The sequence below is a fragment of the Phalacrocorax carbo genome, chromosome 12, assembly GCF_963921805.1.
Source record: "Phalacrocorax carbo chromosome 12, bPhaCar2.1, whole genome shotgun sequence".
NCBI lineage: Eukaryota > Metazoa > Chordata > Aves > Suliformes > Phalacrocoracidae > Phalacrocorax > Phalacrocorax carbo.
The window spans coordinates 15,088,472-15,110,739 of record NC_087524.1 but is presented as its reverse complement, the minus strand read 5'-3'; the positions used below and the strand labels follow the sequence as shown (position 1 = coordinate 15,110,739).

At 38.5% G+C, this 22,268-nt stretch overlaps 1 protein-coding gene across 1 annotated transcript in view; it reads left to right on the top strand.

Annotated features, from left to right (window-relative positions):
* The window catches only part of GFRA1 (GDNF family receptor alpha 1), a 150,124-nt gene that overhangs the window by 107,639 nt on the left and 20,217 nt on the right, over window positions 1–22,268 (top strand). Inside the window, exons 5-7 of the mRNA XM_064464231.1 lie at window positions 5,190–5,299; window positions 10,524–10,658; window positions 15,121–15,299. Coding sequence (XP_064320301.1) covers window positions 5,190–5,299; window positions 10,524–10,658; window positions 15,121–15,299 — 424 coding nt within the window. The remainder of the gene's footprint in view (window positions 1–5,189; window positions 5,300–10,523; window positions 10,659–15,120; window positions 15,300–22,268) is intronic.

The window sequence follows — 22,268 nt, the reverse complement described above, 5'->3', positions numbered from 1 at the left end:
TGTGCACAAAGAGGATTTGTGATTCTTCAACAGAAAAATAAATTAATAGTTCCTTTTAAAAGACATCCTGCTACATGCTACGTGCAATATAAAACTGCCTGTCTCTCCCTCTCTCTAGCCATCTAGCAAATAGATACACAAATGTACATTGCACATGTAAAATGGTGCACACTTAAAGGCCCATGCATTGCAAGCTCTGTTTGTCCTCTAGATTACCAAACTACTCAGCCATGGGTCAGACACTTACCCATGAGTTACTACCTGCAAGTTGCTTCCTGCTGAAGAACACTAAGTTAACACAGTATGCATATTTTTTATAGGACTGCAATCATCTGATTGCTTTTCTTAGGGTCCCCAAAAGGATTGTCTCTATTACCCAAACAGGTCTTAATATTATGTATAATACTTAAGGATAAATGATAATATGATTCCTAGTTAGGCCAATTTGTCTCTCTCTCGATAAATAGCAGTACCAGTATTTTGGTATTGCCGATGAGCACACTTTCATCAGTGCCACTCTACTGGAAATATTTGGGACTAGATCTTCAGTGAACATTAATCAGCATTGTCAGTGAAAATGATGGAATTTTATTGTAGATGGAGGTCTGTCTCTGGTTTTATTTGCTGGCCTTAACTTTATCTCCAGTGAAAATTAATCCACATAAATATCAGGTGTAGTTAACAGCTCAGGAGAGAGTGACAACTTGCATAGTATGAAGTTTACATGACTCACTAGGGAGGAGGTGTATGATGATGTCCAGTAACGCTTGGACCAGAGCTATCTGGACTATATTTGGCTTATGAAAACTTAAATGTGCAACATTGTCAGATCATTACCTTTTATGACCACAAAAAACTCTTCAGAAATTAACATAGAAATCAAGTTTTAGGCAAGAGGGATCAGCAGAGCAATTTTTAGCCTCCTTTAGGGTTTACAACAAATAAATTCTTTAAGCAGACTGGGTAGTAAATGACTGGTACTATTCCATAGTTATCAGTCCTTAAAAATGTTTAGAGAAGAGGAATGTATTAAATGATCTCTGGACCAATGCACCTAATAATCTAAGGGAGAACTGGACATTTAAGAATGCTGAAATGATTGCAAGAAATATTTTCAGGATTTTCAAGATGATGATCATATAATTGCAGCTCCAAAAAGATTTATTTGTGGTCACATAAATAATGAAATTCAAATCTGAGGAGCTAGTTTGTCTTAGAAATGCAAAAATGCTGCACAGAAGGCTTCCTCCTTCTACCACGGCAAAGGTTTTTCACACTAGATAGATAGATGAAATAGGATCTCTTCTGTTCTCAAACAGACTTTATCCAGGTATTAGTAGAATTCTTGAAAACCTTAGAAACTGTCAACTTCCTTTGTCCCCAATTGCTCGGAAGGCTGGATCTGAGCCACTATCCTAACTATTGACTGAGGGAGGAATCCCTGCGGTGACATAGGGTTTCCTTGCCCAGATTTTCTTCATGGTGTTGCTATTTATCTCTTCCCGTACCTTGGAATCCATTTCTTCTCAGTCTGTCTCCTGGTAGGTACAGTATATATTCACCAGGAAGGTAGAGGTTTTATGGAAATTTAGAAGTCTATGTATATGTATAGGGTATCTTGAAGGATCAGTAGAGAGCTTGACTTTTTAAAGCTATTAAAGGCACCTGGGTACAGATGTCCATCTCAAGGTTAAATGGTTAAATAAGGGAAAGGAGCAAGAGAAAAGCTTACAGTTGACTGTGGTTTAAAGGCAACCATGAATTTGCTGGTGTCAGTACAGTTAGCAAGGTATGGCACTAAAAAGAGGTCATGAGAATAGCTCTGATAAATTCAGGTACAGTTTGCACACAGTCTATTTATAGCATGCTTTCTCGAGCTAAGCCTGTGAACCTTTTGAAGTTTGCCCATCACTACTTTCAGGCCAATTAATGGTGTACATCCAGTCCCATTCTGAGATTGGTGAAACAATAAAGCAAACAAAGATAATTAGTCTCTGGGGCATGTAAACAAATAAAGTAAATCACTTGCAAATCACTTGTTTCTGCTAACTTTTCTGTTTTCATTGCAAAACTAAAAAAGGGAATTTATATTGCAAATCTACATAATGCTAAGGCAGTACTGAAAATGCATAGATTATACTATTCTGATTTTTAGAGGGCTTTACAAAGATTAAACACCTGATCCTGAAACATCACTGTGAGCTGTTATATGCAAAAGAACATTTTCATTCCTTTTTCACAGAAGAGAAGATTGAAGTAGGGAGGTAAAATAATTTTGTTCATGGAGATAAAGGTCTAAATGACACTTTATAAATAAACAAAAATCACTGCTCCAAGTTTACAAATCTAAGTGAAAGCACTAGTAGAGTTGAGGAGAGCAGACCAAGATCAGCAGGAGAGTGGGTGTACGTGTGGGACCTTAACCCACCTGTGTGATGCCTCTCAAATTTTACAGACATGAATGGGACCATTATGTGCCCTTTAAAGTGCAAATAACCAGAAGAGTTCCTGGCTGCTAGTCCTTTTTCACAGAATCACAGAATCTTAGGTTGGAAGGGACCTCAGGGATCATCTAGTCCAACCTTTCTAGGAAGAGCACAGTCTAGGCAAGATGGCCCAGCACCCTGTCCAGACAACTCTTGAAGGTGTCCAACGTGGCCGAGTCAACCCCTTCCCTGGGGAGATTATTCCAATGGTTGGCTGTCCTCAGTGTGAAAAATTTCCCTCTGGTGTCCAATCGGAATCTCCCCAAGGGCAATTTGTGTCCATTCCCCCTTGTCCTCTCCATGGGACCCCGTGTAAAAAGAGAGTCTCCATCTTCTTTATAACTACCCCTTAAGTACTGGTACACGGTGATGAGATCCCCTCTGAGCCTCCTTTTCTCAAGGCTGAACAAACCCAGTTCTCCCAGCCTATCCTCGTATGGCAGCTTCCCAGGCCTTTGATCATCCTGGTGGCCCTTCTCTGGACTCCTTCCAGCCTGGCCACATCCTTTTTGTATAGCGGGGACCAGAACTGTACACAGGACTCCAGGTGTGGCCTGACAAGCGCTGAGTAGAGCGGGATGATGACTTCTTTCTCTCTGCTGGCGATGCCCTTTTTGATGCAACCCAGCATCCTGTTGGCCTTCTTGGCCGCAGCAGCCACTGTTTGCTCATGTTGAGCTTCCTGTCCACCAGGACCCCCAGGTCCCTTTCCACAGAGCTGCTCTCCAGCCAGGTGGATCCCAGTCTGTGCTGCACTCCCGGATTATGTTTTCCCAGGTGCATGACCTTACACTTCTCCTTGTTGAACTTCGTAAGGTTCTTGCTGGCCCACTCCTCCAGCCTATCCAGATCTCCCTGCAGAGCAGCTCTCCCTTCTGGAGTGTCGACTTCCCCACTCAACTTGGTGTCACCAGCAAACTTCATCAGGCTACACTTGATCCCATTATCCAGATCACTTATGAAGGTGTTGAATAACATTGGGCCCAATATCGATCCCTGGGGGACTCCACGAGTGACAGGTTGCCAGTTTGAGAAAGAGCTATTTACCACCACCCGTTGGGTGCGGCCTGTCAGCCAGTTCCCCACCCACTGCACAGACCACTTGTCTAGGCCATAACACATCAATTTCTCCAGGAGGAGACTGTGGGGGACTGTATCAAAGGCCTTGGAGAAGTCCAGGTAGGCAATGTCCACTGCCTGCCCCATGTCAACGAGGCAAGTCACTTTGTCGTAGAAGGCCACCAGGTTTGTCAAGCACGATCTGCCGTTAGCGAAGCCATGTTGGCTTTTCCCAATCACGTGCTTCAATTGACTTGTGATGGCCCCCAGGAGGATTCATTCCATAACTTTCCCAGGGATTGAAGTAATGGGCCTATAGTTACCCGGATCCTCCCTCGAGCCCTTCTTGTAGATAGGGGTAACATTTGCCTTCCTCCAGTCCTCTGGGACATCCCCCGTTCTCCATGACTTCTCGAAGATTATGGAGAGTGGCCTTGTGATGATGTCAGCCAGCTCTCAACACCCTCGGATGGATGGCGTCAGGTCCCATTGATCTGTGGGGGTCAAGCTCCTGTAGTAATTCATAGACTAACTCTTCCTTCACCGATGGTGGGTTGGTGTTTGGTTCAATTGGCAATTTTGTTCCCAAAGCCTGGGACCATACAGAGACAGTAAAGACAGAGGGTTTTTTTGTTTTTTGTTTTCCAACATAGTAGTAATCTGTTAATTGCCGTAAAGCTTCAATACTAGTCTTAAAGCACTTTCTGTAAGTAAGCACTGCTCTTCCCTCTTGGATGTGGGGTAACTGAGGTAAGTGGAGATAATATGGCCATTCAGCAGCAGAACTTGATGTAGAGCACATATTCCTTTTTTTCGGCCCTGGGCTCAATACTGTAGACTTCAGATAAATGCACATTTTACAAGAACAAGTAGATTCTCAGTACCTTGGCTCCAGGGGGCTATGGAGACTATGCCGTCTGGATCTGCCTGCTACCCCAGTTCAACCAGCTCGTTCTGCAGGCCAGTCCAGTGCAGGGGTAAGCCCATTCCCTGGAAACTCAGGGCAGTACCAAAGCAGGTCCTGCCTCAAGTCACGTAGTATGAGGACTCTTGAATACAAACGTACAGAATCACAGAATCACAGCATGGTAGGGGCTGGAAGGGACCTCTGGAGATCATCCCATCCAACCCCCTGCCTGAGCAGGCACACCCAGAGCAGGGGCACAGGACCACATCCAGGAGGGTGTGAATGTCTCCAGGGAAGGGACTCCACAGCCTCTCTGGGCAGCCGGTGCCGCTGCAGTTTTGTGTAATCAGTAGAACAGCAGAAACTGTGTTCTGAATCTGCAGAAGAACAGATTCCAGTTAAGAGTTCAGATCCAGGCAAAATGACTGTTCATATGATAAAGTCGCTCTTTGTCTTTTTTTTTTGGCATGAAAATGCAGAGCATTTCTTTTATTAAAGGGCAGGCGTTTCCCTGTTGTTCTGTCCCTTTTTACTGTCTTCTTACACTTTTTTGTTCTGACTCAAAAATGGATTCTGGAAAGAGATGCATCTTAGAAAGAGACTCTTATCAGCTGAAATGTGTCCAATATCTATTTAAGTTAAAGAAATAAAAAAGCATCCAAAAATAAAAAAGTGTAAAAGGTAAGAATGCCTGCAGGCTTGATTTTTTAAGAAATGCATTTTTCTTCATGTTGCAGATCTCGCCTTGCAGATTTCTTCACAAACTGCCAGCCTGAGTCACGGTCTGTTAGTAGCTGTCTGAAGGAGAACTATGCTGACTGCCTCCTCGCTTACTCGGGGCTTATTGGTAAGAAGGAGGCAGGGAAGGGTGGGGGCTTGCTCAGTCTAAGAAAAAACACCCAAACTATATTTTGAAGGCCCACATGAAACGAAAACTGTGGAATATAATACTGTACAATATGATACTAGGGAAAATTTTTCACCTAACTGTATTGGCCTCATTTTACCTTACAGAGATTCCTGGGGTAAATTTGTACATTGCAAGGAAATTAAGGATAGAAGACGAGGAGAGAAAGGTGCTTGAATTTGAAATAAATTCATGCTTATGAAGTAAAGCTTAATAAGATGGTTGAATTTGGACAGGTCTGTGAAGCAGGAAGTTAAAAGAACAAGTGAAATTGCAGCTTGGTTGATTTTGCAGCTGTCTTCACAAGGTTGGGTGAACACCTCTTGGTCTTCAGGGAAAGTTTTCAGGATATTTGAGGAATGAGACAGTAGACCAACCCAGCTTTGTTTCACTTCCAGCTGCTATTCTTTTTATGATGTCCTTCTGTCCACTCTAAATGTTTTCTGAGATGCCTGTCAATGGAGGTGAACTAAGACCAAATTTCTCTTCTGAAATCCTCTTCCCTCCCCAACATGATTCATTTTGTTTGCTGTCACCTTTCTGCCTCTCAACAGGCACAAGGATGCCTTTATGCAAGTCAGATTCCATATACGACTTCCAGTATTTGGTTCCCGAAAGAGAGGGATCATCTTAGGAAGGTGAACTTGTTGTAGAAATACCATGGTTGGGCAATAAATAATAAGTGAATGTCAAAACTCTAAAAAAAAAACCCAAACAAACAAAATTGAAAGGCCACCAGATAAGATGGTTTTAAGCTTACAGCCTGCACTTCTCTGATGCAGTAATATCCCCTTCTGTTGGACATGAAGGTCCCAGCTGAGGCCCTGAAGCAGCTCCTGCTGTTAAATAAATATCTTTGAAGATAATATCCAAAATAAAATATTTCTAAAATAGGTTAGTTTTGCTGAAAAAATGACTGAAAGCTATATTCACTGGCTTAATATTATAATTCTTATTACTCTAGCAGCTAACAAGTGAGGTGAGTCCATGTGGCAACTGGTAAAATAAGATGTGACGGTTTCAAATGATACGCTTCTACAACTTAAGGGATGAAGACAGTTTGCAAAGGGTATAACATATGAACAGTTATGACAGAATGTCATTTGACTCAAACAAAGAATTGAATAGCCTTGAAATCTGATCTAGTCAATGAGACTAAGAAGTCTAGCTGCTGGCAAAGAGTAACTGTTACTAACAGATACTTCTGCGTAAGAGCTGCCAAGAAGTTCTTGCTGGACCCAATGAATTGTGCTGGCAGTTTTGTTGGATCCATTTTTCAATTTAACCTCAAGGATGGCCTGGCTTCTCTAGTCACATGTTTTTGTGTTACTGTGGATGACCATGCTGCAAAACACGGCCACACATCAGAAACATGGAATGGAACCCTAAGGAGTTGAAATCAAAAGGACATCTAATTTTCAAAGGGAAAAATAAATATCTTTCTTTCCTCATGCATGTTAGCCCCTAGACACATGCAAAAAGATGGGTACTGAGTAGTGTTACAAGGGTTTTTACTTCTTGGTAGTAATTCTGATAAACCAAGAAAATTACCAAAAAACATTTATGTGCTGAAGCAGTAAATTCCTGCTTCTGATATCAAGCTGATATAAAAGTGGAGTAAATTATATGAAGAGCGTCAAATTTGTAAGACACTGAGATAGAAATCAGAGGTACAATCTTTCAAATGTCTGCTTAATATATGTAAACACAGGAAGAAGAGATAGACTGTGGGAAAGAAGCTGTTACGGATCCATTCATTCATCAGAGCTTCAGGATCTCCAGGTGTTTTAATTAGGATAAAATATTGTTCATTAAGATAAAATATTATTTCATTTAGCCATTTCATTAAATGTAGCAAAAATTGTGCTTCCATAGAGTTTCTTCAGGAAATTGAGGATTCTCTGTTGAAGGTACAGTGGACATGATTCTGCATGTGGAGATGTAAATCAGAGTTAACCTCAGTGAAATTACTGGAATATCACCTGAAATAAATTACTTAAGTGGGAATAGAGTCAGGCCATTTTTGTATCAGGTACTTTACCAATTAAATGGAGAACAGTCTATATAGGATTCTTTAAGGTTTGCATCAAGGTGTTATGCATATAATTTTAAGGTTATGTATATTTTACAAGAACTTTGAAAATCTTAATTCACTGCTTTAGGCTCCTTGGTATATAAATAGGAATAAATTAATATTTAAAAAAAAATTAAAGGAAAATATAAAAATTATTCAATGTAGACTAAGGTTGGAGACAGCCCTGTTTGAGATTCAGTGCTTTGTTTACAGCTTAGTTAAGCCATCTGGACCTGTCTGCACTCCCACATCAGTTAGGTATTTCTCTAACTGCTGACTTCAAGATCTGCTTTAGCATTCACTTTCTGACACATTTTGACTTGTTTTCTGTAAAATCCATCTAATTTCCCTGGGATTCTCAGGAATTCCATGAGAGCTTGTGTGAATAAACTGGAGTTGCCTTGGGCCAAAGGAACTAAAGTCACATGTCCCTCCTCCTGGACTCACCATCCATCTCCTCATTTTTAATTGACCCTAGTTTGAGCAACCTCTTGGCTGTGTTCAGGTCAACTCTGCTTTTGTCTAAAATATGGAGACCTGACTGCCTGCTACTGAGACCATCACAAAATTATTTGATAGAAAGAACACAGAAAAGCAAGCATGTTCTATTTTACTGCCAACCACCATGGTTTCTCTGATCTGTTAGTGTCCTTCAGCAGAATTTCCAAGATGCCAGCTAGCGGGGGGGAGGAGGGGAAGGCACACACATTGCAGGGAAAAAAGAAAATCCACCCCAGGAAACCAAGCACATAATCTGCTTCGGTTCACATCTGCCCCCAGGTTTAAATGACAGGCTGATTTTCTACTAGCTGCTCTTTCAGCCATTCTGTTTTTGCTGGATGTACAGTTTGTGTGCTGTGTATACACATTCCTTGTCCTGTCTTCCCTGTATTCATCAACCCTCATCGTAGCTTGATATCTGTTACACTTTTAGCTCCTGTCTTGACCCATTTTAATTACCTTATTACCTCTTTGTGATAAGAAAGTCTTACCTCAGTGACCTTTTAAATTTCCTCAGCACCTTTCTGTTTTTTTAACCCTTCACTAAACATTTGTTACTTAGCTTTTTTTTTTGTTAGCCTACTTTTTTCCTTCCTTTTGCAAAATCCTCTTGATTTTCATTTTCTCTCATGTCTTTTCAGACCATGTCATGTGGTTGAAATAGTGTACTGAACCATCAAATGGATAATGAATAGATATTTTCATTTGCTTTCTTTTAATTTAACATCATTTCTCTTCTTATTTATCTACTGTCCAATTTTCATTAAATCATTGCAAATGATTTTTGCAAATTTTACTAAATTCTGTACCTCCATTTAATAAATTTTGAACTGTGCTATTTACTCATGTGCTAATCTCATGTAGAATTTAAACAACTATTACTACAACTATCTGTTAAAAGTTGGAAGTAGATAAAGGCATGGGATTGCATTCTAATTTAAGAACATCCCAAAACAAGACAAAAGATGCTTTTTGTGAGATTGGCAGTGGCACTGCATTCATTTTCACATACATTACTGCTTTCTCAGGCCAGCCCTTAATGTCTTTTCTCCTTTGTCTCCCAGGTCATGTATGAAGAAGTTTGCATGTTGATTTGTTCAGTCCCCAGTGCTGCCTGGTGACTGAAAGGCTGTTTGACGTCATTCTGTGATTTGTGTTATTTCTAATGTTCCTTTTTTCAGCTTGGTGTTTGATAGCCCTTCCCTGTGTGGTATTGCAGACTCTGGGACCCCAGACCTACGGACCAAATATTCTCTGCTAGTGTACACTTCGGGTCTCTAATATTTATCCTTCATGTATTCCATCTCTTAATGACTACTTTGATATCAGTTGTGAGAAGATGCAATCACATTTCCTGATGATATATAGCCTGTCCTAGAATTGTAGATTACCAAGTGAGGAATGCGTTTCCTGAAACAACTGTCACCAGTACAAGTCTGGAATACCTGCCCTCTATTATTTAATTTTTCCTGTTTGTTCAGACAAATAAAATAAAGGTTCAAACTCCTCGATCCTTAGAGACGTTTGAAATCTCTGACCTTCTGGGGAGATGTTTTCAGTGAGACTACTGGTTTGAGTAAGTGCTGATCATATAACAGTTGCCTGAGCCAGATGAGCGATGAACAGTTGCAGTGTATTTTTTAGGACTCAAAATGCATTCTTTGGTTTTGTTTCATTCTTGGTAGCCTTGAGTTGACATATAAATGTGAGAATATTTACCCAAGAATTTGTAATAGAGTTAGAATGAATCTGTGGTTGCAAGTGGTTGACAATGTTTAGGAAACAATCACTGTACAGAAATAGTAGTGTCATAGCAAGATTAATAGTAATTTATTACCTGCAGAGAATCTACTGTACCATTTTATGCATGCTGGTTATATTTTTGCTTCATTTATTGCCATATCCCACTCTGTTGGCAGGTCCCTAATGAACATCCCAGGGTCAAAGCTCCTCCAAGATGTGTTAGGGCTCTTCTCAGCATGACTAGCATTCTCCTTGCTCATGCATTTCAGAACTGTTTTTCTAGGCTGGCTGCAGACTCAAGGAGGAAGCTCAGGTCTGGATGTCTAGTTTCAGCCATTAATTTGCAGCCAGAACAAAAATGAGAAAAAACACAAGTGAGGAAGAAAAATTGGAGTTTTAGAGTGCAACTCTAAGGGCACAGGTCCGCATATGTTTGATTTGGCAGAAAAGCCCTTTAAGAGGTTCCCATGTTCTCCCAATCCATCCTTCCTCTATGCCACAGTTTTCCACTTCTCAGTTTTGCTGATGCAGCTCTCTGTGGGGACGCAATATAAACCTTTTTGGAATAAAGCAACGGGTCTTTAATGTGTGAATCATGTTACAGTCCCTAAAGTGGTTGCGTTCAAACAACCAAGGGTGTGAAGTAAGGCAGAGGGCTGGGTGTCAAAGGGCAAAGGGAGCCAGGCGTTGCTAAGCCTGGAAGTTAGAGCCCTGCTATGGGTGTGGATTGTGAATCCATCTCTGAATACATGACTTACCAAGTGCTGTTTGTTATCTTCTTAGTATGGAAAGAATATTTCAGTACAAAGGTTACTCACAGTACTGTACTTCACTCATTGTTAATAGGCACAGTGATGACGCCAAACTACATAGACTCTAGTAGTCTCAGCGTCGCCCCGTGGTGTGACTGCAGCAACAGTGGTAACGACATAGACGAATGCCTGAAATTTCTGAATTTCTTCCAGGACAATACATGCCTTAGTAAGTAAAAAATTGGATGTCATTAAATGTGTTTTAGCATGTTTTCTAGAATTTCTTTACTGTTTAAGTATGTTATAATACATCAAGGCCATCTCTTTGCACTTTGTAAGCATCGTTCTGCTGTAAGTGTAAGAACTAAACAGACAAGCAAATGTGCCTGATACTGTGGTTTATGGCCAAGACTGAAAACATAAGTTGTTCTTGGAAAAAAATTCAAATAACATAGTTGTATCATATAGAAATATGTTTACATCACAGATCATGTTTGGACCCTAACAGTCAGGCAGCATCTGTATCGAAAAATTGCAACACTTGAGGGGCTTCTCTATAATTTAAGAACTTCATATAAAAAAAGACATGTAGTTTATGATATGAAGGAGTTGCTGTAGGTAAGTGTAAATTGGATTGTGCCTGCAATTTATAGCCAAAGTTCAGGTTTTTTTAGGTTACTTGATCTCTGATGCCTGGTTTTAACACAGGTCTGGATGGTACATATTTTCAAGATTTTGTTAAATTATTGATTTTTTTATTTTTCCAGTTAAAGCTCACTTGCAAATTAGGGACTATTATAAATTTCAGAATGGCTTAGTGGAGTTGATTTTGGCAGGTTCTCTTTTCAAATTTCCTGTCTGCCTGGAGCAGCATAATTGGGTGATGTGGAGTGTGCATCAGAGTTTTAATTTCAGATAAATAAGGAGACCAAAAGAGCTTGGCTTCCCTAGCCTAGCAGAACAGAAGTTGAAAGGATACATGATTGTCCTCTGAAATTGCATTAGAGGGTCAAGCCCAGGGAGGGAGAAGCATTACTTAACCTAGAGGACAACAATGGCACAAGACCAAAAAGGGAGATTTTGGCCATACATATTTAGGCTTGATATTGGAAAATTTGTAACCATCAGACAAAAGTTAAGAAACAGGCTTCCAGCAGCAGTTTAAGGCTAAAAGATTGTTTCCAGTTTTAAAAGTCATATTTCTACAGCTTATGAAAAGAAGCATACATTGTTCCTTTTTTTTTCAAAAATAATGAATGAACTCGATGATCCAGACCATCCCATCCAGCCCCATATACCTGAGCTAATGCTAATGCAGGGTTCCATCTGTATTTTAATATAGGGTCTGAAAACCTCCATTAGTAGCTTCTCAGCTGGCAGGATCGTTGTTGAGACATGCAGAGCTTTGTGTACAAAAAGTGAGTGACTTGAGTTGCTCTTTGATACACTATTTATTAAGCTCTGGAAGAAAGAATCAATTACTCAAGATCGTTTAACAAATAAAAAAAACAGGAAACAATTCAGACTATGATTGGGTAACTTAACAACATAGCATCAGACCTTCTTCAAACCTAATGGGGCTGCCTTTTACATATACCTTAATACGTCAGATTTTATTTGTTTGTGATTGTACTAATTGCTAGAAAGTTACAGGTTCTTTTTAGAACATAAAGTCAGAGCAATCCCTTGTCCTTTCTTCTTCTATCAGTATAAAAACATTAATGAAGACAAATCAAAGACATTAGAGGTTACTGTGAGACAAGTTATAGTTACCCCAGCTGAAAGAGATGTCTTCTTCACAAAGAAATTAAAGATGTTTCTGGTTTAATACAAAGTTTTTTTCTTACAGAGAATAGGAAAAATTCCAATTATTTTTTTTAATTGTTATTGCCATTAATGGGCCTGGAGAAATGTCTTGTGCTTATTGCATGAGATTACAATCCCTCCCACTTTTTTTAGACAAAACAAAAATCGCTTTTCCACAATGGGATAAAACTAGGAATTTCTTGCTAGACTGTTTTGGTAATGTGTAATTCCCCTTCAAACGTGAAAATAAACCAGTGATTTGGAGCATTTACAGAAGATGTGGAAAACCTAGCTTAAATGTTTATTCAATACCCCGTTTTGTTATTTATGCAAAGTGGAATAGCTGAGACTGTACCCTGAGGGCTGGGGGACTTGGAAAGCTGGAGGCCTAGGTTCACATTCATACTGTGCCTGATGTGGAGCTGGGATATGAAGCTGAGTTTACCAGGTCCCACATAAACACCTGCAATCCAGGTCTTTCTTGCACCTCTGTATGCGCTTGCCTAGAAATTCCAATCTAGAGTTGAAAAGCCTTTTGCAACAGATCTTAAGTTGATACCAGAGTGGAAGTTTTGATTTCAAAAGCTGGATGTGAAAATACTGGTGAAAATTCTAGTCTGTTTTAATAATTAGTCCCAATAAAGACAAACATCGCATTGCTCTCTTTTACACATTAGAAATATATTTCTTTATCTCAGAACTGTCCTGCAGAAAATGGCATTATATCAGAACTGTGAAATTGTCCCAATGTCAAGAAAGCTAAAAATCCAAATAAATAAGTCCCACATAAAATATATTCTACCCTAAAATTTGAGGCTGTATATTACCTTGCTTGTACTTTTATCCTCTTTAATGGAAGATGTAAGTGTATTGGTCCTAACTGCTACCACACCAGTTAGGGTTTGGCCAAACTTAAATTCTGGAAATCCATCTTAATACTTTATTTTAGCTACTCTGAAAGTGAATATCCTGACATTCATTTACATACCCTAGAATTCCAACTGAACTGAATATGATTCAGTATGTCTATCAATATGTTCAAAGGATTTGTTCACACCTGCATTACACTGCAGTAAAAAGAATTGGCAAGTGGGAGGAAAAGCATAAAGCAGTGAGTTAGTTAATAAAAACTATTGGAGGGACCTTTACTAGAGCAGTTAGATACTTGAAGCGCCTCCTTACAGTTGTCATAGCTTTTGAAATATATTTGAAATATGTAAGAAAATTATATTTATAAAATACATATTTAAGGTACAATTTATATATTTGAAATATTACAAAAATATGGCAAGGGACGAAACACCTCTGTTGCGAGGAAAAGCTGAGAGCTGGGGTTGTTCAGCCTGGAGAAGAGAAGGCTGCGGGGAGGCCTTATTGTGGCCTTTCAGTACTTAAAGGGGGACTATAGGAAGGATGGGGGCAGACTTTTTAGAAGGACTTGTAGTGACAGGACAAAGCATAATGGTTTTAAACTAAAGGAGGGTAAATTCAGACTAGATATAAGGAAGATACTTTTTACAGCGAGGGTGGTGAAACACTGGCCTGGCCCAGGTTGCCCAGAGAGGTGGTCGATGCCCCATTCCTGGAAACATTCCAGGCCAGGCTGGACAGGGCTCTGAGCAACCTGATCTAGTTGAAGGTGTCCCTGCTCACTGCAGGGGTTTGGACTAGATGACCTTTAAAGGTCCCTTCCAAGCCAAATTATTCTATGATTCTATGATTCTATCACAGTATCATAGAATATCTCAAGTTGAAAGGGAACCATGAGGATAATCAAATATGATTCTATGAAATAATTAAAGAAGACTAATTGTACAATTTTACTTAGAAAACTGGAAGTATTGCATGTATTACTGTGATCCTTCTTGCAATAATGGAAACAAAGAGTTACTGTTAATTTAGGAAATCATAGGAAAATATTGCTTTATATATTGCCTTATTCAGGTAACCCCAAGAAAAATATCATTCTACGCTTCCTATTTTGTCTCCAACAACCCAGCCGATTGTCGCGCCTTTTACAAATTCTTCTCTGCATGTTGGAGTTCTCAGAGCTTATATCAGAATAAAATATGTCTTTTTTCAGATGAGGATTAAGTGTAAATTATTTTATAAGGCAAGGAATACCACTGAGAAGAAGTATTAATAACTTCCACATATTAGTCCCCAGTGAAATTGTTTGATTTCTTGTACAAAGAATTTGAAATAAGAAATCCCTAAATCCATGTTGAATCCCCAAAGACCTGATTAAAAACTGTTTTTCTATTTGTTTATAAAAAACCCCAACCAATTTACTCTTGCCATAAACACACTCTTTAATCCCATGAAACTATGATAAGCTTTTTAACTTTTATATTCTAAAGTTTTAGTTTAAGCATGCTTCCCTCACTTAATTATGCAGATTTTGATTGAAAACTGTAAGGAAAAGATTGTCTTAGTTAAACCATTTTGTAGTTATAAGCATATTAGTTTTACTGCAACAAGCTGAAGAAATAAATTAATATTTTGGCTGCTTTCTTTTTTTAGTTTGCTACATAGCATCACCTGCCTGAATTAGGACATAACATTCAAACTGTATTTTAAATCTTGAGAGTAAATTTTTGAGGCTTTTGGATGGTAACAAAAATGATTACAGTAAGTCCTAGAGATTCTGTCAAGAATTACTGGGAACATTCCAAGAAAGAAGCTGTACCAGATAATTAGGTGACCCCAGACTCTCAGTTCATGTTTCTGGTATGTTCAAAATTAAGACATGTTTTTCAGCATAAAAGTTGAATTTCTATAAATACACATTTTCAGTGAAGTAATAATAATAATGATTAAAAAGTCAATTCTGCTTTCTGCCATTTGTTTCGAAATAGAAAATTGCCTGTAATTTATTTTTACAGAAAATGCAATTCAGGCCTTTGGCAATGGTACTGATGTGAACGTGTGGCAGCCAATCTTACCAGTACAGACCACTACAGCCACAACTACAACAGCTTCCAGACTTAAAAACACAGGTTCAGAGAACACCAACAATGAAATACCCACCCACAATGATTCACCAGCATGTGCAAACCTGCAGGTAAGAGAGTCTTGTACATTTTGCAGTGCATAAATGAAAGTTTTTCATAGATACGTATACAGAGTAGTCCTCTGCTGCATAAATACTTTTTTCTGGATTCCCAAAATCTTGTACACTTGTAGCATTCACATTTCACTTACTTATAAAAAATTCATTTTGTATTCTTTATATTAAACCATATCAAAGTTTTGATATTCACTAAAACGGACAGTTTGTATCCCTCAGAAGTGTATTTTGTTTCTTAGTTTTTCCTGCTCCACTCTCTCATCTTCATCTTTTTCTAGTTTCTCCATTTATTTTGCGTTGCCAAATTGCATATGAATTAATGTTTTTTAGGCATCACAAAATATCAGGGCTTAATGGTAGATGGTATTGAGTTTAGGTCCTTCTGTTTTAATTCTGTTTTTCATAATTGTGTAACCATTATTAGTTAAGTTTTGTAAGTTATTGATGAGAGGGAGATAGTTGTAGGCATATATTTCTATATGCAGTAGTCATTTGACCAAATAGAATATGCTAAAAAGAAATGTAACCTTTCTAACTTGGAACTTGGAATATCTTCCATTTAAAGCAAGACCTTGATGTGATATTATTAATTCAATTCATGTTATATTAAAAAGTTGTTTTATGGGAAAGATCACGTTTTGCTTCAGTGTAAGGCCTATAGAGTAAGAGATGCTACCAAAGTACATATGATAAATTATGAACTGAAGAAATGGCAAGTGATCACAAATCCCACTGGATTCAGTTTGATTTGCAAATGTTCCTCAAGCCTGAATAGATGTTCCAGTGTTTTGAAAATAAGTGAAATTCTTCCCTGTCCTTACTCCTGTTACTCTGGCATTTTGAAGTCACATCCCACACGAGTTTGCCAGCACTGGTTTAAAGCTATGTTATGACTTCAAGAGCACCCTGATATACTTGACACAAGAAGCAAAGGTCTGTAGGGAGAACAGCTTCCTTTAAATAAATGATCTCTGCCATTTTGTAGAAACTATAGCTAAGTCTGCACTAAAAGGTCACTGAAGTTACATGAATCAAGTAGTTTTATTCTTGTGAAATACAGCATTCTGGTGCTCACTACTGCCTTGTGTCAGAACTGTAACGTGAAGAAAAAAGCTCTTATATTTTAATGCATTTTTTCAAAAAATAACTTACAAATAGAGCCAAAACAAGCCCACACTTTTAAAAAAGAAACCCGTGTTTGTTGGACAGTATGGTGCCACTTTGCATGTGAGACACAAACTTCAATGCAAATTTTACAAAAGAACTGGAGGCATTCATACCGCGCTTGGAGAAGGGTATTCATTCCAAGGCTCTCCTCCCATGAAAAATATGCCTTTGTAGTATTTTCAAAACATGAACTAGTGCGACCAAAAGCAATCTGAAGGGCTTTGTTATATGCTTAGCAGTTGAGCTGAAAGGTTTCAAAAAGGCAATATATACTAAACACTGTAAAAAGTAGAATTAAAAGCATTAGTCTCAGCACAAAAAGACAACGGCAGAGAGGGGATAAGGAAACGATCACTGAGATGCTACAATGCTGCATATCCTAGTTAGTGGGTTTAAAAAGACAGTGAAGGAAGAAAGAGCAGGAAGTGATTGATTAGTATAAATTGCCATAGAAATAAATACTGTAATGGAAGAAAGAGCAGGAAGTGATTGATTAGTATAAATCACCATAGAAATGAACACATACTAACCTCCTGGGGTTGTACAATACAGGGCACTAACCCAATCTGCCAAGAATGTCGCCAGCTGGGCAGTTTTTGATACATTTCTTCCTGACTTGTTCAGAATGGTTGTATGAAAAGCAAGAATACACTAATGGTTTTGTCACTGTGCCTGCACACATGCAAACCTGGGAATTGGAAGGGTTGTGAATGCTTAAAGCAAATGAGAGATACCCTTTGTTTACCTGTACTCAATATTTATTTCAAATAGCTGTGGAAGGTTTGGACTTCTAAATAATTTTTGTTTCAGTGATGCTGTTTAGAGATTGTTAGTCATTTCATCTTACTATTGCTGCGAGAATTTACTGTTCTCCCATTATGGTGGAATTTTCTTATTTTGAACCGATACAGAGAAATGTTGATTTCTAATATATGCTTATTTTATGTTTACTTTTTCTTTTGTAATGTTTATGCTTATTTTATGTTTACATATGCATGGATTTGTGTAATATACTCTTCTATCCCTAAATCAAATCAGCACTCCATCTTTGCTAGGAAGATGCTTAACTTTGTCAATCATCCTATAAACACTTTTGTAAACCTGACTTCTAACAGTTTGCTAGATACAGAGAATAAATCGTGGTTAGTTTAATATAAAATGCTGAATTTAAGTATTTTTTGAGGTGCTTGACATCTTGCGAAGGATCTACAGCACCACATAAAAATGATTTGTAAAATATTGTGGACAAAAAGGAAGATGAATGCCAAGAGCGTGCTCCTTACACAGGCATATTTTATTAAGTAATTTCCATGCCTATCATTCCTTTTGATAGCTTCACTCTAATGTTTCTATTTAACTGACATATTTGTTTATCCTTCATTCTCAATCATAACTTGTGTTCAGTATGCCAGTCAAAAAATGGTTATGGTCTTTCAGTCTCACGTTCTACCACCACTGCTTGAACCGTCACGTAGGATCATTTGAAAAGCACAAAAGAATGAATTTGGATGTGTACTGACACCATGTATTCTTCAAGAAAAATGCCACTTCTGCATTTAGGAGAGACGCATGGAACTGAAAGATGATAATGAAAGAAACTTTAAGTGACAGATTAGACTAAATTAGACCAATTGTTACTACATCATCATCATAGATAAATAAAAACCTAAGACTTTCATATAGGGTTTGCTATAATATTTTAGAGGACATTTTACACAAGATGAAAATAATAGAAGTCAGGACTGTTAAGGATGTTTAAGTCTAAATTTATGTATCAAAATCTATCAGCTCCCGAGTTAGTTTTATGCTTTGTTTTCTCACGTCTGTTATAAATGTCTTGTTCTAGTTACCCTTAGTTCAGCATTCAGAGGGAATTTAAGGTTTTTGTGCTTTTGAAGAAGTGTGAGTTGTGGATGTGTGTAATTGAGATAAATGGCCCTTCCGACTGAATGCAAGTACTTTTCAGTTGAGTCCAGTATGTGAATGTCTTTGTACTCTCAGCAGCAAAACGAAAAAATTATGAGATAGCAATTAAAAAGCTCAAGTATTTTGTGGGGAACAAGGAGGAAAAGAAAAATCTAGATGCTTAAATATGTAAATTCTTTCTAGAACAGACATAGTGTGTTTAGAACAGACATAGGTCATACTGCATATTGTTATTCCACAAATTCACATAATTCCTCATAAACTTGGGATTTTAAAAAACATCTATTTAGTGAGTCTTATGACAAGACAGGAGACAGGGCTCACAGTTCTCTGAGAAGACTAGGACTTAAACATGACTCACAGACTGAAAATGACTGTGCTTTTCCCTTGAAGGTCTATCTGTTGCAGATCTTCAGTACTGTGTAAGGATCTGCTAATGTTGTGTTTGAAGTACTGTCTATAATTATTTAATGTAGCTTCCCGTGTGCTAAATATTATTATTATAAAGCATTGTGTAGGTGTTTGGAGAGGGTTAAAAGCTTCCTTGCAGTGTTCTGAGGATCAAGACGCAGCAGGTATGGAGCTTCATGGACTGGTAATTGGGTGGTGGGTGAACATAAGCAGGAAACATGGGCAGCATGTAGGTGTGTGCTTGATGAGGGGATAGTACAGCTGCTGAGGTATTACTCTGGAATAGAGACATAGGGAACTTCATTTATCCCCTGTGCACCAGTATTAGCTCACCCATATGGCTGGCACCCTTTTTTCCCCATCCCTTCACACAGCCCATGACCCTTCCCTTTCTTTTTCATCTTGTGAAAAACAAGCACTGTCCTTTCAAATGCCCTGCCTGTTCTGTCCCTCAGGAGAAGTTGTACTTAGACCTCTTCCTCCAGGTATTGCAACTGTGCAGAAAGTTATAGTCTCGGGCAGAAGATGGACAGGAATATAAAACTCCCAGTGCTGTGCCAGAACAAAAAAAAAATTGACTAAATGTTTCAAATTAAAAGATTTAAAAGATTTAAATTTACCTCCTGTATTTCCAGGATTAGCTGACATAATGGGGTCAGCCTGCTGGTACAAGTGATTTAGAGAACACCTATTGGCAGCTTTTCTTCTGAAAAAGCAACATCTTTAATATGCTTCAGTAGCAATTCTGTTGTACCTAAAAAAGTCTTGTGTTCTTTGCACGTTCAGATTAAAATCTGACAGCCAGGGATAATTTAAAGTTTAATCTTTAATTGAACACTCCTAATTTGGGGAGCACTGAACAAAATTCTGTGTTTTACCAAAACAGAGACTGCTTTGTCCATTGATTTCATTGACATCGATTTCAGTGAAGTTAGTCCTTGTTTACTTCAGCACTGTGCTGGAGTGGGTCCTCAAAAACTGTGGAAGTATGAAATTCCCTGAGACTGCATTAATTTACTACCTGGCTCTTGCACCTTTCAGACAGAACCAGGGAAGGTCAGGTCACCATGAGTGCGGGACAGGTTTGGGTTTTCAGTCTGTATCGCAATCTCCGTGTTCACAGGCAGGAAAGCGATCGTCAGTCCGCCTGCATTACTATGCAAACAGTGGACCTCAGTGGCAAAAGGCACTTCGCAATGAACACATACATACAAATGTACTAATGGTATGATCATGCAGACTGCTCCCACTCCGAGCAAGGCCGCATTTGAGTTCTTCACCATCTTTGCCAAAGAATTTCAGGACCACACAAGACGGATCATTTTCAAGCTTGTTGAAATCCTGCTGAAGTTAAAGAACTGATTAATACAGCTGATTAATTAGTAAGTACAGAGAGTTTTTTGCCTCTCTTTTGACTATCAGAGGTACAGTTTGAGGACGTAGCCAAGTATCATAGCCTACAGGCTGAGATGTATATTAGTGTCAGTGTTGCTATGAGACATCAGCCATCAGCAGTCAGTAGAAAATTGTTCTCATTTGCCAGTCCTGGTTGAACTTCATATTTGAACATCAGGCCCTCTTGCACAATCAGTCATGATTTGTGGAGTAAAACACAGGCTAAAACTCTCGGACAGTGTAAGTCAGGACATCTCTGTTGTTATCATCAGTGCTACACAGAGGTACACTGGTTAATGTTCGGTCTCTTTTGCATGTAGAGCTCTCAGTAAGACTGGACCTTATATTTAACAATCAATACTCTGATGAAACATTTTTGATGTTGGAAGTCAGGTGTAATAAACTCCTGTTACTGAAAGACAGCAAAATTATTTATTTTGCATAGTAGAATTACATTTTGAGCTATGTTCTTTTTGATTAGCATGCTTTTCATTATACCAAAATATTGTGCATGTATACTGCTGAAGAGCCTAATACTTCAGAATTATTTCATCAATGATAAAATATTTTACAGTTCATTTACAAAAAATGTTTTAATAGCCTAAGCATCTTTAGTGTATTATAATAATACAGCACTTTATAGCAGACTGTAAAACTCCAGACTACAGTTTTAGGAATCATGCAATTTTGTTTTATAGTTTAATAATTGTTCAATTGAAAATGAGTATGAGGTTAGTAAAAACCAATTTAATGACTTGCAAATCATAGAATCATAGAATAGTTTGGGTTGGAAGGGACCTTTAAAGGTCATCTAGTCCAAACCCCTGCAGTGAGCAGGGACACCTTCAACTAGATCAGGTCACTCAGAGCCCCGTCCAGCCTGGCCTGGAATGTTTCCAGGAATGGGGCATCAACCATCTCTCTGGGCAACCTGTGCGAGGCCAGTGTCTCACCACCCTCACTGTAAAAAAATTCTTCCTTATATGTAGTCTAAATCTACCCTCTTCTAATTTAAAACCATTAACCCTTGTCCTGTTGCAACAAGCTGTGCTAAATAGTCTGCCCCCATCTTTCCTATAGTCCCCCTTTAAGTACTGAAAGGCCACAACAAGGTCTCCCCGCAGCCTTCTCTTCTCCAGGCTGAACAACCCCAGCTCTCAGCTTTTCTTCACAGCAGAGGTGTTCCATCCCTCTGACCATTTTTGTGGCACTCCTCTGGACCCCTTTCATCAGTTCCATGTCTTTCCTGTGCTGAGTGCCCCAGAGCTGGACACATGACTTTATTAATGTGTACTACACACCTTTACATGAAATTGAAATTTCTATGGACAGATTATATCCACAGAAAGAATTTTGCAAGTTATTGCTACTAAAAGCAGATGTAGCATTTGCTATGTTCACCTAAGCCACAGTTGTTTCTGTTTCACATCAGTATCCTCTTATAGGAATACCCACAAAAGTACAAAGTGCTAGAATGAACAGGAATCAGAAAATTGAATCACATCAGATAAGCCAGATCAAACTATTCATAGCCCATGTTATTACTTTATGTGGTTCTTCATCATATTAAAGGTATTTGTAATGTCAGCCAACTTCAGTTCTCTATCAAAAATCTAGTCCATCATGTATTTCCCTTTTATAACAGATACCTCACTATGGCCTGCAAAAAAGAGTCATAAAATGGAGTATAGTATTATAATTTAATTTTAAGACATTACTACTAATAGTAAAAATTCTAGGTCATTGCATTGTGATGGTAGATGTTTAGTCATACTGCCTTGGGAAGTATAGTTCATAATACATTGTGTGTTTATGGGACTTGACAAAGTGCTTTGTTTAAGACATATTGTTTGCTGTTAGCAAATACTAGGTTTTAGCCATGACTCTGCTTCCATTTATACTTGTGGAAGTGAAAGTAACTCTGGTTATGCCAGCAGGCTGACCCTGTTGCAAAGCAAGTGCAGGCAAAAGCGATAATACCACCAGGTTCATAATGGAAAAGAGAACAAGAGTAGAATCCTTGAAATCATTAGTACTTTTTTATTTTCACTGGAATAACTTGCA